Source organism: Pinus tabuliformis, chromosome X, assembly GCF_031772625.1.
Source record: "Pinus tabuliformis cultivar Carrire ecotype Pingquan chromosome X, CPIR1, whole genome shotgun sequence".
Lineage (NCBI taxonomy): Eukaryota > Viridiplantae > Streptophyta > Pinopsida > Pinales > Pinaceae > Pinus > Pinus tabuliformis.
Genome location: NC_142308.1, coordinates 934,820,670 through 934,836,078, shown reverse-complemented (window position 1 = coordinate 934,836,078; position 15,409 = coordinate 934,820,670). Strand labels below are relative to the sequence as shown.

The 15,409-nt window shown below is 37.0% G+C and overlaps 1 protein-coding gene across 1 annotated transcript in view; it reads right to left on the bottom strand.

Moving 5' to 3' along the window:
- Positions 1 to 304: 304 nt before the first annotated feature.
- LOC149142750 (WD-40 repeat-containing protein MSI4-like) overlaps positions 305 to 15,409 on the bottom strand; it is a 219,968-nt gene continuing 204,863 nt past the window's right edge. Inside the window, exon 15 of the mRNA XM_089446333.1 lies at positions 305 to 704. Within this exon, the coding sequence (XP_089302459.1) occupies positions 606 to 704 (99 nt within the window). The 3' untranslated portion in view covers positions 305 to 605. The remainder of the gene's footprint in view (positions 705 to 15,409) is intronic.

Genomic DNA, 15,409 nt, shown 5'->3' with positions numbered 1-15,409 from the left:
TCTGCTCCCTTCCTTCCAAACATGTTTATTGTTTACTGAAGAAAACCACGACAGATGCCTTCCCATGACAAGATGAGGTGAACTGCCACCTTTGCCCAATACAATACAAAGGTTACGAAGTTTTTTCTTTTAAATAGCAACAGCCTTGTCCCTGTCACTAACATTAAATATGGAGCAAAATAAAGCTGAAATTAACATAGCTTGTTCATAGACAATTCAAGGAGTAGCAATGAACCCACTTGGCTAAAAGAGAAACAGTAGGTACAACTTGACAAATAGATGAACTAGAAGAAGAAAAGCTGAGTAACCAAAAAAAAAGAACGATAGAATTCCATTCATGACTTTTGTTTTAGTGGTTAATACCGATATAATACTGTTCACAACTTTTGATTGGACTTGATGCCGATCACAACTTTGGACATCCTTATATTAGATTTCCTTTACATGGGCAGATCAACATCATTCCATTTCCACTGTCTATAGGAAAAAGTGGACAGTAGTAAAAGCATAATTAACACTCATGCATGACCACAATGTAAACATTTGCATTGCATAGTTTATAGACAGTTACGAAAAATAAAGTACTGAGGTAGTCGTGACATTCTCTACTTGTTCTGACAAGATAGAATGTGAGCTCGAAATCTTTCGAGTTCTGCCAAAACCTCATCTTCAGGCCTGTATATCAAATCACTCATTCGCCAAATCTGCAAAGGCAATGAAGAGCAAATCATTACTGCTTCATTATGGACATTTATGATTCAAGAGTAGCATTAAGAGTATAGAATTTTTTAATTTCACTGTACAGCCTCCCATTCATCACTAAGATAAGTAATCCTTGTTGCCACTATGGTAATTATGTTGCTAATATGATATTAAAAAAAGATTATGGTAACATGAAATGCAGGCAAAAAAGACACCTCATATGGAGAATGCCTATAAAAAGAGGTCCAAGGGCTAAAAGAGGCTCTTTAAGTAAAGTTTCCACCAATTGAAACAATGGAGAAAATGGATATACATCTTTATGCAAAAAAATTTACATGAATTGATAATATTATTGTACTGGATGGCTAAAATTGGAGAAGAAGAAAGGTGTGAAGGCATGAGGGCATCCACTTCCCAACACGTCTCTCTGGAGTCAACTTCCATCACTGTATTTTTTATTATTCATTCCATTGGCGCTCCAAAATTTGGAGTTCTGTGGCTGATATTAGAATTGCCAACTAGAACGAACAAAGTTCGTTCTTCAAGTTAAATACTCCAGAAAACTTGGAATATGTAAATCTCCATTGAGCTACAAGAATATACATATTCAAATGTATGAATGAATGATGATACAATTGAAATTGAGGGCCTGCTTATATACCCTATGCAGGTGTCCCTTTATGAACGGACATGTCTCCTTAGACATGCCTCTTTGTTTAACTAAATATTATTTAATTACATATTATTATAATTATTAATTATTATCTATATTCATTACTTTTACATCAATTATATTCATAACATTGTCTTCTTCCTCAAAAAGCTTTGTCCTCAAAGGTTATTGATGAAAGGCTGGATCTTTTTTCTTTGTTTCGGATGTCTTCTTGTCTTGGAACTATCATCTTCATTAATAGAAGTTGATATGATCCTTGGAGTGATATATAAAATTGTCGCACAGAGAAAGGATCTGACCATCCTAAATTAATCTTTTGTGGAATATTTCGATTACTAGAAACTTGTCATGAATTGTTATCGTTGGACTAGAATGAGCTTACTTCAATATTCTTCAGAACATCAAATTGTTGTTTATGTTCTGAATGGTACAGATATGTAGCTTGATTGGGTTGTCTACTCTCGTGATTCAGATGTCGATAGGGAATTCTTTTGGTTTGACTTTCACTTATTAGGTGTGTGGCAATTTTTTTATTTTCTTTTGGTACTGTGGTTGTTAGGTACAAAATCTTCATTTGGAATTTTCATCATCTGAATTGCAACATGCGAATGAACTTTTCCTTCAACTGACTTATTCCTCTTCTTGAGTTGTGGTATTGACAGGTTCGGTATTCGTTCCTTTATCTTCAACTGGAGTTGTTGCGACTGGTGACTTCAATACTTCCTCTTGAATATAATGTTCTAACTTGTCTTTTAACGACTTCTTGTCCTTTTTAAGCTTCTTAATTCGCATCAATAGTTTTTCACTATGGTTTTTAAGTCGTGAAACTTCTTCATTTTTTTCAGCAATGATCTTGTCAACTTCTCCTTACACATTTTGTAGTACTTTTTTACCTTCTTGAAAAATTACTTTTGAGATATCTAGTACGCCTTCTGGTATTACTGAATTCGGCTTCATTGTAGGATCTTGTAGCGTTATTTTTTCCTTTTTGTAAGAAAATGTCAAAATCTTCTTCGTATTTAGGATGAAGGAACCTCAGTTGCCATCCAGGGTGAACCTAAAATAATGTCACCTTGATCGCTCCATAGGTTTTGAATTGAGAATTGGGATATGAATGTATAATCTCCAATGTTTAATTGTAAATTGGTTATTTCATATTTTTTGTTGTTATAACAGTCTAAATTTTCGATTATATTTGACTCAGGAATCACTAATTGGTTTGCGATTTTAGGTTTTATGTAATTTTTATCTTCAGCTAGTGACATAGCGATGGTAACATCCTTTTCCACAATAGACCCTTTAAATCTAAATAGCACTGAGGCATAGTTATATTTAGTTCCTGGGAATCTTCTAGCCTTCATTTTCGTATTAGGCTCCATTTTGCTTCTTTAGGATGAACGTTAGGGCTTTTAAGGTAACCCCTTCCTAATCTCTATATTAAACATTATTATTCTCTTATTTTCAGTGTTGATAATATTAGCGATATTTCGCGAAATATCGCGATATTTTCAGGCAAACGAAATTTCAGCAAGTAAATATCGTCGGCTAAATATTGCCTAAATATCATTATTGCTTTATATGTTTAAAAATCTGGAAAAAAAAAAAGGAATTTTTATGTTTGCCGATATTTTCTAATATTTTCGCCGATATTGTCAATAAGATGTTTTCAGGACCCTCATTGATATTTTGTTGATGCCGATATGAGTTCATTTACATGTTAAGTTCTCAAAGTTTTACAAGCTATCTCATTTTCCATTTGTGAAGCATTTGCATGCAAGTATATTTTAATTGGGGAATTAACACAATCTGCACTCTCATCTAGGCATTTCAGTATAGGAAGGTTGCAAACCTCATTAAAATTTTACCTCCAACATAAGTTGGTTGAAGTAAACATTTTAGGGACCCTCTACTCCTCTATTGACTCCTCACTGTGAGATCAATATCATTGAGCGAGGGTAATGCCTGAGGATTGAAGAGTTCAATTGCAAATCTTGTTGTAGAGGTAAACTAATAAAATTAACCAAAAGCACCTTCCATCACATTTACTTCACTTGTCTCTTAATGTTTTGAGTTGTCATATTGCAAAGTTTATTTTCAAGAAACATTTCAAAGAAAGTATTGTGATCCTTCAAATTGGTAATAAGTGCTTTCATTTCATACTCAAGTCTAATTCCATATTGACACCTTGATTTAGCATTTAGCATCTCCTATTTTACTTTTTCCAAAGTAAAATTAAATTTTCTAATCGCTGAGTTTTGGGCAAGATATGTTTTGATTCATGAATTGATTTTATATCTTATAAATATCTTGTGCTAACATCTTGTGTTTCCATTTCAAGATTTCCTTGCTTTCATTGTTGGAAGCATTCTACTTTTGTTTTGAGCAAATGTATCTTTCATTCATGTTGAGCAATTTATCTTAAGGCACTAATTTTATGGTTTTGTCATATTAATGACATTTTTGCTCATATCATATTCTGTTCATAATTCTTAAAAGTAATCCACTTACACTTTAACATCTCTCCTAGAACCTCACATTTCTTTTAACTTAATTTTTCATTAGAGATCACCCCTCTTAGCTAACCTAGCAAATAACTTAGACGGAGAGAGTCGGGAATAGTGTGACAACCCCTTCTCTGAGTTCCCTGTGGGGTTGGTGGCTTTTCTCACTAACCTGTAGGTAGGTGCAGGCGGCAGAAGTAACATGTCCATTTATTATTGGGACTTGCCTAAGTGTCTCATGCTTTTCCCTTGAATTGTGCAGGTAGAAGTTTCCTTTCTTCCCTTTCTTTTCTTGCATGCAAGATATCTCCATGCATATTGAAGGATACCCTAGGTGGTGTGGGAGGTATAAAGAGTTAGTGTAATGGTAAGTCGCAATTAAAGGGCGGAGCATAAACCTTGTGTCCATTTATGTGCACGTCCAATCCTTTCATGATGTTATGTTCAGAGCATAAAGTAAATTTGTTATTTGCCCAAGGGTTATGATGCAGGACTGGAGCCATAACATCAACCATTGCATTGTGGAATGTCAGCGACAGTCAAAAGGCAATAGCTTAGAGGGCTTTTTTATCTTGATCGAGAATTGGAATATTCATAAAACTTCACTGAGATGTTGTGGGGTTATGGGGTGACCATTTCACAAGAATGCTTGATCATGACATGCCCCTAGCCCTTGAGTAGGAATGCATTCATATAACACACGCACACTTGAACCATTATTTGTGCTTTTCTCATGTCTTTGCATATCAACTTCATGTTTTATATAGGAGATTTTTTAGTACTGCTTTGTATTGACATCATTGCACTCAGCAGTCCCATTGACCTACTTTTGTGGTCATTTGTTGGACAATGATATACTTATCTTATCTTATCTAAATACAGGAGTGGAACTTATTATACAAACAGATAACATGAGGATTACACTTAAGTGCTTTAAATGATTTCAAATAATAGCTAGCATCCAAACTTAAAATCATCTCAAACGATGCATTCTCACATTAATGTTATAACTTTGTATAACAAACATAAAGATATTCAGACTCTGTAACATCCCTGAAGGAACATAATAGAAAACAGATGGAAACATCCTAGTAGAAGGCACAGATTCCAAAAGATATTGAAGGTTTGATTAATTGATCATGGCATATTACAATGTGTTTTGACTTTTCTAAATTTGAAAACACTACATTCAAAAGGAAATACAATTTAGAAAATCAATTATAAGTTCATAACATCTTGAACCGTAACTGTCTCACACCTCAACTCCATGAGATAGGTAAAATCTATATGACAAGATCAAACACAGAGCGAGGTATTGAAAGTTAAATACAGACAAATAAATTCATTTACAAAAATATATAGTTAATTTGTTGTTTTGGGCTTTCTGATTCACTGTATTTCAGAAACAAAGGTTGATGTTTAAGATCCATGATAAAAGATCCATCATCAGGACAAAAAGAAAGAAATAGACCAACAATGCAGAATGTTGAATTCAAAAGAAAGAGTAAGATGCAAGAATGCTACAAGTTTACCCATATCTAATTTACATTAATAAAAACCTAGAAAAATCCAAAAACAGAGCCTAGCACAAGCTCAGCCTGATCAAAAATTGAAAATAACCTGAGCAAATAATACGACGGAATCATAATTACCAAACATATAAAACTAAAAAGGAACTAATAAACTACAACATACCTCATAAGGTAAAAACGCAAAGACCAAAGCTAAACATATTCAAGACGAACTACTAAGTTAGATCTAGAAAAATCAACACAACCAAGGTTACTTGGGAGCGAGAGCAAAAGCGGGAAGTGGGAGCGGGGAGCGAAATTTTCAAAAGCTCCCAGTTCAGGAGAGAATTTTTATATAATATTTAATTGTATATATTTTGATGCATATATGTCAACAAAACCATGTAGAATGGTGAATTAGATATAAAAAGCATAAAAACATAGATTGCACCATATAACATCAATCATCTAGAAGTTATAATCTTCATCAACCACGTCCACAAGTTAGTAACATACAACATATCAAGTCTCATGATTCATCATTTATCATCATTGATCACCAAAATTATATAAAAATTCTAACATGAAATGAAAGGCTGTAAAATGAAATGAAATGAAACAACTTTCAACTTTCATGAAGTATCATATTCATAATTCATTACCAATGAGTTATAATTGCCAACTTCAAGCTTCAAACTTAAATTGTCATATATTGTTTACAAAAAATATTATAATAAATATGAAAGAGTCAACAGTGATAAAAACTACTAGAAACTAGAAAAGACAAGTAAATTTATTATCTACTACTTTTGTGGCCCTTGCCACGAGAAATGCCTATTTTCTAAGCAGGTCATGGTGGTCTTCTAGGAGTGTTCTCCCGCATAGTTGCACGACCAAAACCAAAAGGCACATGCCCTCAATGTGAGGATGTAGATGGAGGCGGCGACAACAAAGGAACAGTTGTTGGAACTCAAGCACTACTACTGGATGTTGGGGGTGCCATGGTTGTTGTCTATGTCACACGGTTCGAGTTCGAATTCGAGTTCGACAACGATTAAGTTCGATTCGAATTCGAATTTTCCAATCAGGTTCAAATGAGGTTCCGCATTAGGTTCGACTATACATATTTTTCAATATATATATATATATATATATATATATATGACAAAATAATAGAAAATTCAAAATCGATCCATAAACACATGAATACAAATTCTTATTAATAAACATACATGAATAATGTAATCATTCTAACATCTAGTTAAATGTAAACAGATGAATATACACTTGATTTATATATGAACTTTACACTTTTCCAATACAAGCATAAAGATTTTTCCAATTGGTCATGGAATAATCCTTGAAATTTTGATAAGCTTCGAGAAGAACATGGAGGTGGGATTTGGTCTACCTATGTGTGCACAAGTAGTGTATACTTGACTCGCATGTTTGATACTACCTTTAGATGCTCCCATGACTACCTTAACTCCTAGTTTAATGACTCAAGTAGTGCTATACTTAACTCACATCTTTGACCACTACCTTCAAATGCCCCAATGACTACTCTTACTGCTAGTGTAGTGACTAGTTTTTGATGTATAGCCTCGTGCACACCAAGAAGTGACCATTCTCCATGTCAATCTCTTCCATCTTGACCATTACAATACCCTCCAACTGTGTGCATGAGCAAAAGACTTGGGTCCAAAATGTAGCACTATTGAAAAACACCTACCATACTTCTACAATATTTGATGCATTGAATCCTAGATGTGCATGCCAAATCTCATTGTGCACACACACATTTCAACACCTTGTATATGCACACACCAATGCCATATACAAACTCACCTTAACATTTTGTAACCCACATTAATGTCTTATGCATACCAATAACACTAACATTCACACTTATACGACACCAACAATATATAGCACCCAAAGGAATGAAAAATCATCAACAAATATAAAACCCAACAATATTTAAAAATTAATACACATTTTACAATAATACATATTTAACATACAAATATAACACAAGATTATTATTATTTAAAAAAAAATTATACAACTGCTATTCTATCCTCACATCTTTTTAAATTATATCATTTACCAATTTTGATAAAAACATACAAATAAAATTCAGACAATAATTAAATATTGTTTATTTGCATTTTAAACCATGTAATTTTTTTTTCTTCAGTAAAACCCATGTAAAATTTATACATTAAAAAAACCACCTATAATATTGGGAATAGTCCTAGAACAGAGAGTTACCCTGAATTTAATATATGATGCCAGTATGGATACTTTCGAACGTTTGAATATTATAACCTACCCGAATTTGCTTGTCTCCTTATTAACACCAGAACATTAATGTCCGTTTCGAATGGGTTGCTCGCCAAATAGACGAGCAGGAAAGAGGAAGAAGGATGCAATGGCAGTGGGAGAATGCAACGACAGGGGCAGTCGTTGATTCACCACTGTCGTTGCTCTCCACCCCCTCGATGTTGTGAGAACCAGATTTCAAGGTATTTATATTTTACAGTTCATTTATATTCTAGGCAAATAAAACCGCTAAAAAAAACCATCGAACCTCAAAAAAAACGTTGAAATTCGCGTTAAAGTACGTTCAGGTTCGATTTTCAGGTTCGATTAGGTTCGAATTCGTTCAAGTTCGTCATTCAAGTTCGAATTTCAGGTTCGGCGAACCTGAACGAATTTCAAAAAAAAATTTAGGTTCGCCGAATTTCGAACCTGAACCTTCAAGTTCGGCAAACCCTATGACATAGGTTGTTGTTGCTTCATCATCGTCTTTCAAAAGTTCTTCCAATTCTTCTAGACATACATTGCCATCCTCCAAATTATCGTCCTCTGGGTTGTTGTTCCAAATTTTATATGACGTATCCTCACAAGCCCAATCACAATAATGGCTCAACAACCTCAAGTTGTAGTGCATATAAACCAAGCTTTCTCCCCGATTTTTATTAAGTATGTTTCTTCTCACAATATTAATGAAGTTGTAGGTGCTCCAACACCTCTCTATAGAAGAAGTATTTACAACCTGTGAGAGAACCTTTTTTGCCAATTTTGGCAAAAGTCCCATGCCTCCATATGCTTCCCACCATCTGAAAGCATCAAATTTATCTCTATCTTCCATTGCATGCAAAGAACCAAACGAACTAGTGCAACTGAAGTATCTACCTAATTCAAGACGCAAATTAGCACACTCCTCCTTGTCAGGGACCAACTTGTCTAATGCTTCCATATATCCTTTAAATACCTCTGGATCTGTATGGGGTTTGATCCTAACCACACCCCCAGATGTAGGTTGGCCCAACCAAGATGGAGAGTATTATTTTGGCATAATGATATAAGCCAAGGGATGTAGTGGAACATTAAGTTTATTCCACCATCCACACACAATTGTGAATCATTGCATACAAGTTGGGCTCATTCTCCTAAACAATATCTTTTATTTTTCGCGATATGCTATCCATTTGCTCATACACCTCCCCAATCACTAGTTTATTTGTATTTGCAAAACGAATCATGCTATAAATGGGCTTGGTGAATTGCAAAACTTCCCTCACACGTGCCCAAAACAAACCATCAAGAGCGGTCTCCTCCACCTGTTCAAAACCTTGCTTGTCAACTGCAGTTGGAGCCCTGTCCTTTAATACCTGCCAATGTTGACTTGATACCATGCTAGCCAATGACTCTCTTACCTTCAAAAGGCACCTGAAGGTGAGGTAATAGCTAGCAAATCTAGTCTTCACAATCTTCAACAGCTCCAATCTTGAGTGACTGCGGAAAAGCCCATGGGTATTGCTATGATTTGTAATAAATTTTATCATTTTTTTGCCTCTCTTGTACAAATCACCAATCCATTTGTATTGATGGTTTTTGTTCTTAATAATATCATGCATCAAAAGGTTCATTGTGTGAACCAAACACCCAGACCAAAATATGTTGGGGTATCTATCCTCAATAATTGCTCCCACTGCCTTACAATTAGCAACATTATCAATGATGACTTGGATGACATTGTATGGCCCAATACGTTCAATTGTTTCAAGTAATGGTTCTACAATGTTGATGGCGATCTTGAACTTTTCTGAGTAATCATATGCTGAAAGGAAGATTGCACCATTAATAGACACAGCAAGAACACTTATCAATGGCTTGCCTTTTACATTTGTCCATCCATCAGATACAATGGACACTCCATGCTCATTCCAAGAATTTGTCATTTTACTCAAAGAATGTGTTATTTTTGCTTTTTCATGATCAAGTCCCACGGTTCTAGCCTTGTCATACCCAAGGCTCTTGTATCTTTTGGGGGCATCATTAATGGCAAAAACCATTTCATGCCAATAAGGTGAGCGAAGAACATTGAATCGTGTCCCACATGCATAGAGAAACCGGTAAATTTTTTAATCTACATCATCCCTACACCCTTCGTAAAGGAAATCTGATATGGTTCTACGCCTTAAAGAGATGTTTGTTCTTGTGCCTCCATACCCACTGCCATGGGAGGATGCTGATGGAGTTCTTTGTGGATGTGATTGTGGGCTATGTTCAAAGACCCCCTTTGATCTTTTAGATTTGTATTGGGCTTCCTCCTCTTCCCTTATGTATTTGGCTCTTTGTGTTGTTGACACACTTACAAAAGCTCTGATTCCTATTTGTTTTCTCCATCCTGTGACCTTTCCCCACAAAGACGCCTTCTCGCGCGGATGTATGAACCTATGTAAGTGTTTTTGCAATGGAGGCATGTAAATTTAGTGGTTCCACCACCTTTCCCTCCTTCAAGCCTAGAAACATATTTCTGCAATGGGGTTTGGTCTGGTTTGGTTTTTGTGCCCTCATCTCCACTCTCCTCTTCCTCCACACGAAGGTACTCCTCTCCAGGGTTTTCATCAAATCCATTAAAACCCACTTCTTCATCCTCTTCATCATGATCAACCCTCCTATTCTCCAATTCCATAATAACAAAAAAAGGAACCAACAACAAGAGAATGCCAAGCCATATAGCCATGATGTTTGAAGTTTTGAGCCTGCAATAAAATGGAGGAATGGGAATGGGAATGGGAAAGAGAGAAGAGAACATTTTCATTTATCAATGAACATATAAAAAACATAAATGCTAGATTAGAGTGTAGATCCTACCTCTTTGGTCTTCAATCCCAAGCTCCAATCTCCCTTGCAAGCTCCTCAAGCTCCCTCAATCTCCCTCCTCAATTCAAGCTCCAAGCCCTCCTCTCTTGCTCTCTCACAAAGGCAAATGATGAATAATGGGAGAGGTGGAGGGTCTTTTAACTTTTTCCCCTCCCATTCCCTCCCCATTTGTTGCCCATCGATTGCATGGCTTTTTCACCGGCGAGAACGAAAGGGAGCAGTGGTGGAGCGACCGCTCTCTAAATCGCTCACTTAAAAAAAGGGACCGGAAAATTTTTTTAAGGGAGTGTGCTCTAGAGGTCGCTCCTTAGCCCCCAAGCGAAGCACTTCGAGAGCGGATTTAGGGGGGGTCCGCTCCCCCACAACCCTGAACACAACCCATAAGACTACAAAGAGAACTATATAGGACAACAAAACCTACAAATCAATATAGTACATAACCACCTACCAACCAAACAATGAAAACAATAAAAGGGGAGTCATAACAAAACCATGAACAATAAATACTACTAACAAAGAAGAATATATATAAAAACAAAAAATCTGGAAATCATCAAAATATGCAAGAAACACCTATCCATTGCAACAACAAAAACAAAATAAAACCCTGCCAAGGAATCATACAAACAAATAAAATTCCAACACGGAGAAAACAAAACTACAGAAAGAAATTAAAACACCAAACTAAAACCTACAAAAAGAAATCTAGCATATAAGAAAACAAAAACATGAACATAATCAAGAGAAAGAAACACAGTTACCCACTAAAGGCATAGACCCAACAAATATTCACAAAACCTTACAAAAAAATGAAGAGTCCTACCTGATGAGAAACTACCTAGGAGGGCCATTCAAATGGTTTTGAAGAATGGGTATCCACACCCTACTCAACTTATGGCCATCACCCTTACTGAGACATTTGAATTTGGTTTATCTTCACAATTTCCATAGCCTCCCTAACATGCGTTTTGAAGTAATATTCCTCGGCTAAGAAATTAGTATCCTCAACGCAATATGATCCTTAGCTTCTTTGGAATGCTCTCCAAAGGCCAAGGACCATAAATGATTGTTGATAATTGATGCCTTGTGTCCTTTTACTCTTCTTGTGTCAACCTCCCAATTTTTGCAATATAGGGAAGCTTACACGAACACGAGAAGCAGTAAACCCCTATTTGCAAATAATGGATCCATAAGTTCCTAAACCAATTTGACGAGGCTCTGAATGGTATTAGGAGGTCTAGAAGTACTTATAATCTACTTCCTTCCTATGATTATTGCACTCTTCTCAGAGATACCCTAGACATAAGCGAGCATAACTTTAAGCTCAACTTCAGGTTCACCACGTTACTTAAAAACCTTGGGAATTTTTCACCATTTTAGGATGCTCTCCTAACTTGCTATAGAGAGAGGGAAAGAGACCCATTAAATGCTCAACAAATTAGTTAAGATCCTCCTTACAAGTAAAGCAACAATAAACTTGGACTACGAAGCATGTATTCAAGTGCAAAAAGCACTCACAAGTGGGCTAAGAAAATTTGGAATAGTTCAAACTCGTCATCCAGGATTGTTGGGAGAATAACTATTTTGATCACTAAAGTGTTGGGAGTTTTAGGAAATATGTGGAACCTATGTGTGTATCAAATGTTACATGAGTTAACATAAGGGAAATAAATATCAATGGAGAAATATCATGTATGGAGTGATGTGTAACTGAATATGTCATGACATAGGAGTTGTAAGGGAATATGCTAGGTTGGAACTTGGAGTATGATGCGAAGTAGATGGGTAGAGTACATTTTGCAACAAGGAATCAGCAAAATTAGTATATTAATGATGTTCCTAGTGTCCTTCAAATTCTTACTTAGTCCACTTTTGAGTGCCTTTTGCATTTGAATACATGCTTCGTAGTTCAAGTTTATTGATGCCTCGCTTGTAAGGTATACAGAGAGAGACACAGAGAGAGAGAGAGAGAGAGATCATTTAGATGCTCAAGAAGCTCAACAAATCACTCTTCCTTCTTCATGCTCTGATACCACCTACCATGCACCCAGAGCATACACTCAAGTTAAGGCGCATTGAGTCCTCCGGATGTGTGGAATCGACAAGGTTTATCGCAATGGCTACAACCAATTTACAACTACTACTTCTGGACTACACCTCTAGCACTTATACTTCTTATTCACATGTGAGATTTCTTATGTTAGCGGAATTAACATTTAGCCTTCAAACACAAGTATAATGCCCAAATAAACATCCACATCCAACATTCATCAAAAATGTTGCAATAATGTCACAATATGACAAGTACAACACATATGCAAAACTTCCTTTATTACAAGTCGTGAATTCATACAAAGGATTGGCCCACGACCTAATCACAGTTACATACCAAAAACCCAATCAACCAAGTCCCACAGAAAAAACAATCCACACACATGTCCCTATCTCAAGTCTTCACTCGCACGGTTCAGGCATTCTGGACAGTCTCAACTAGGTTTGTTCCATCTCAAGTTTGTAATTCGTGCGGTTCGATCGTTCCGTCTCAGGTCTACACTTTGCATGGTTCAACCATTCTGTCTCAAATATGCACTTCGCACGGTTCGGTTGTTCCACGATTCACACACTTCACTAGCACAGCTTGGCTCACCTCTGTAGCAGGGATAGAGCGAGCCCTCACCACAGTCATTCTTCAAGACTGATGTGGATCTTCTCCTTCATCCTTGGACCTGTTATGTTGTCTTATGCTCTTGCCCGAAGCCCTCCTCTACACTTTGTTCCATCGCTTATAAATATGACACCATCGTGCCAATCAGGTGAGCATACAATTCCATCGGGTCGATGCTTCGTTTTCCCTGGTTGTGCAAGAAACCCCAAATTTGAGGTTGGGTCAACGTGTTCTATTGCACACGATCATGAGCCAACTCATCTAGGATGCGATCATTCCGCCTCGACATGTTGTTTCGTCTGGACGCCTTTGTTCCAATGCAAGCACCATGAGACCACTCTAGGCGTGGTCGTGCCATCTAGGGTGCCAAGATAGGGGTATGCCTTATGTCGACTCAAGCGCCTCTCATGCCACCTCTATCGTCTCGAGCGAGTACATTTCACTCACAAGTATTGTTCCTCTCCTTGTGCCACAACACCCAAAACATCGCAAAAATCATCGCAAAATGTCTGATGGCACTCTCACCTCGCAACTCATCTCGTTTAGCTAATGTCGCTTGTAGGCGCTCAAGTTCAAGGGCCTGATATCCTAAACCATCCATCACTAAAGGTACTGCATCCTCAAGAAGACTGCTCATCAAACTAACACATCATGTCATCGAACAGCCTCCCAACTGCATCAATTGTATGAAGAATGCTCATCCCCCGACACAACACAACTCTCTCCCTATGACTCTGCAAATGATTCTGTAAGAATGTCATGTGTTGGATCCCCTCATGTCATCAACTAATCAAGTAGCTAATCTGACCGTAGCGCCAACTCCACAAGAACTCGCATCACTCAAACATCACGCAAACACCACCAGATATCTCCATGTCATTCAAACATCTACACACATACACATCATCTCAAATCTCAAATCTGGTCATCAAGAAGTACCCATGCTATGCACTCCACATCTCATCACACTTGTCACCTTGAGCAACTAACAATGAGCCTACCTCCAAGAATCTCACAAATAAGATAAAGTGGGGTAACCGCAGGGACTACCTCTCCACACTCCAACTCTGCCTCCTAAAGATGTATCCAACTCTGTCAAACCTGCGCTAATCGATCCTGGAAATGGTCCTCTGACTCCTAGAATGAACCTCCATACTTGTCTACAATGTATCTCAACAAAGGGGGATAGGAACTCATCCTATCCTCACTCTCCTCAATTAATCTCTCCAACTTTTAGCCTCATGGGCACTACACCAATGCTCATCATCCTGAACCTCATCTTCGACTGCAAATGATATTCTTCTACAACCATCATCACCAACATCAAGGTGATTCTTAATCAACTTACCCTCCTCATCATATATGACAACAAAATCAACATACTTGGATATTGGAGTCTCGACATCAACCATCTCAGGTCTCCTAGCAAGACTTGAAACTCTCTCTTCCAAATCATCACCTTTGTCTATTGTAGAAGAGTAGAATCCACATGATCCAACCTCCTCAAAGTTTCATCAACATGTTGCATCTCCTCCACATGAATGACTGTCATCCGCACATCACCATCTAAAATGGCTTGCATTGTCAGAACAATCATAGGATATGCTCCTGAAAGAATGAACAAACACTCTAAATGTGGTACAAGCACAACCCTCTCTTCAATGAGAAGCTCCTATCCCAGTACAACATCATAGTCATTCAACTAAATAATGGTGAAGTCAAGCTTCCCACTCCAACGTCTGAACTATCCTCAAAATTCATTGTCTTGAATGACATATGGACAGGAACCATTTGCATACAAGCATAGGATATGCTCTTGAAAGAATGAACAAACACTCTAAATGTGGTACAAGCACAACCCTCTCTTCAATGAGAAGCTCCTGTCCCAGTACAACATCTTAGTCATTCAACCAAATAATGGTGAAGTCAAGCTTCCCACTCCAACGTTTGAACTTCACTAGAAAATCTCTAATCATCCCAATGATTCTCCTATCCTCGAAATTCATCGTCTTGAACGATATATGGACTGGAACCATTTGCATAACCAATCTCCTCACTACATCCTCCTTTAAGAACTTATGAGAAGCACCAATATCTATCAAATCATTTTGCTGCCTCTCGCCTACACATATACTCACATAGTTCAACCGATTCCTGCTCCAATCATGCTTTGGAGTAA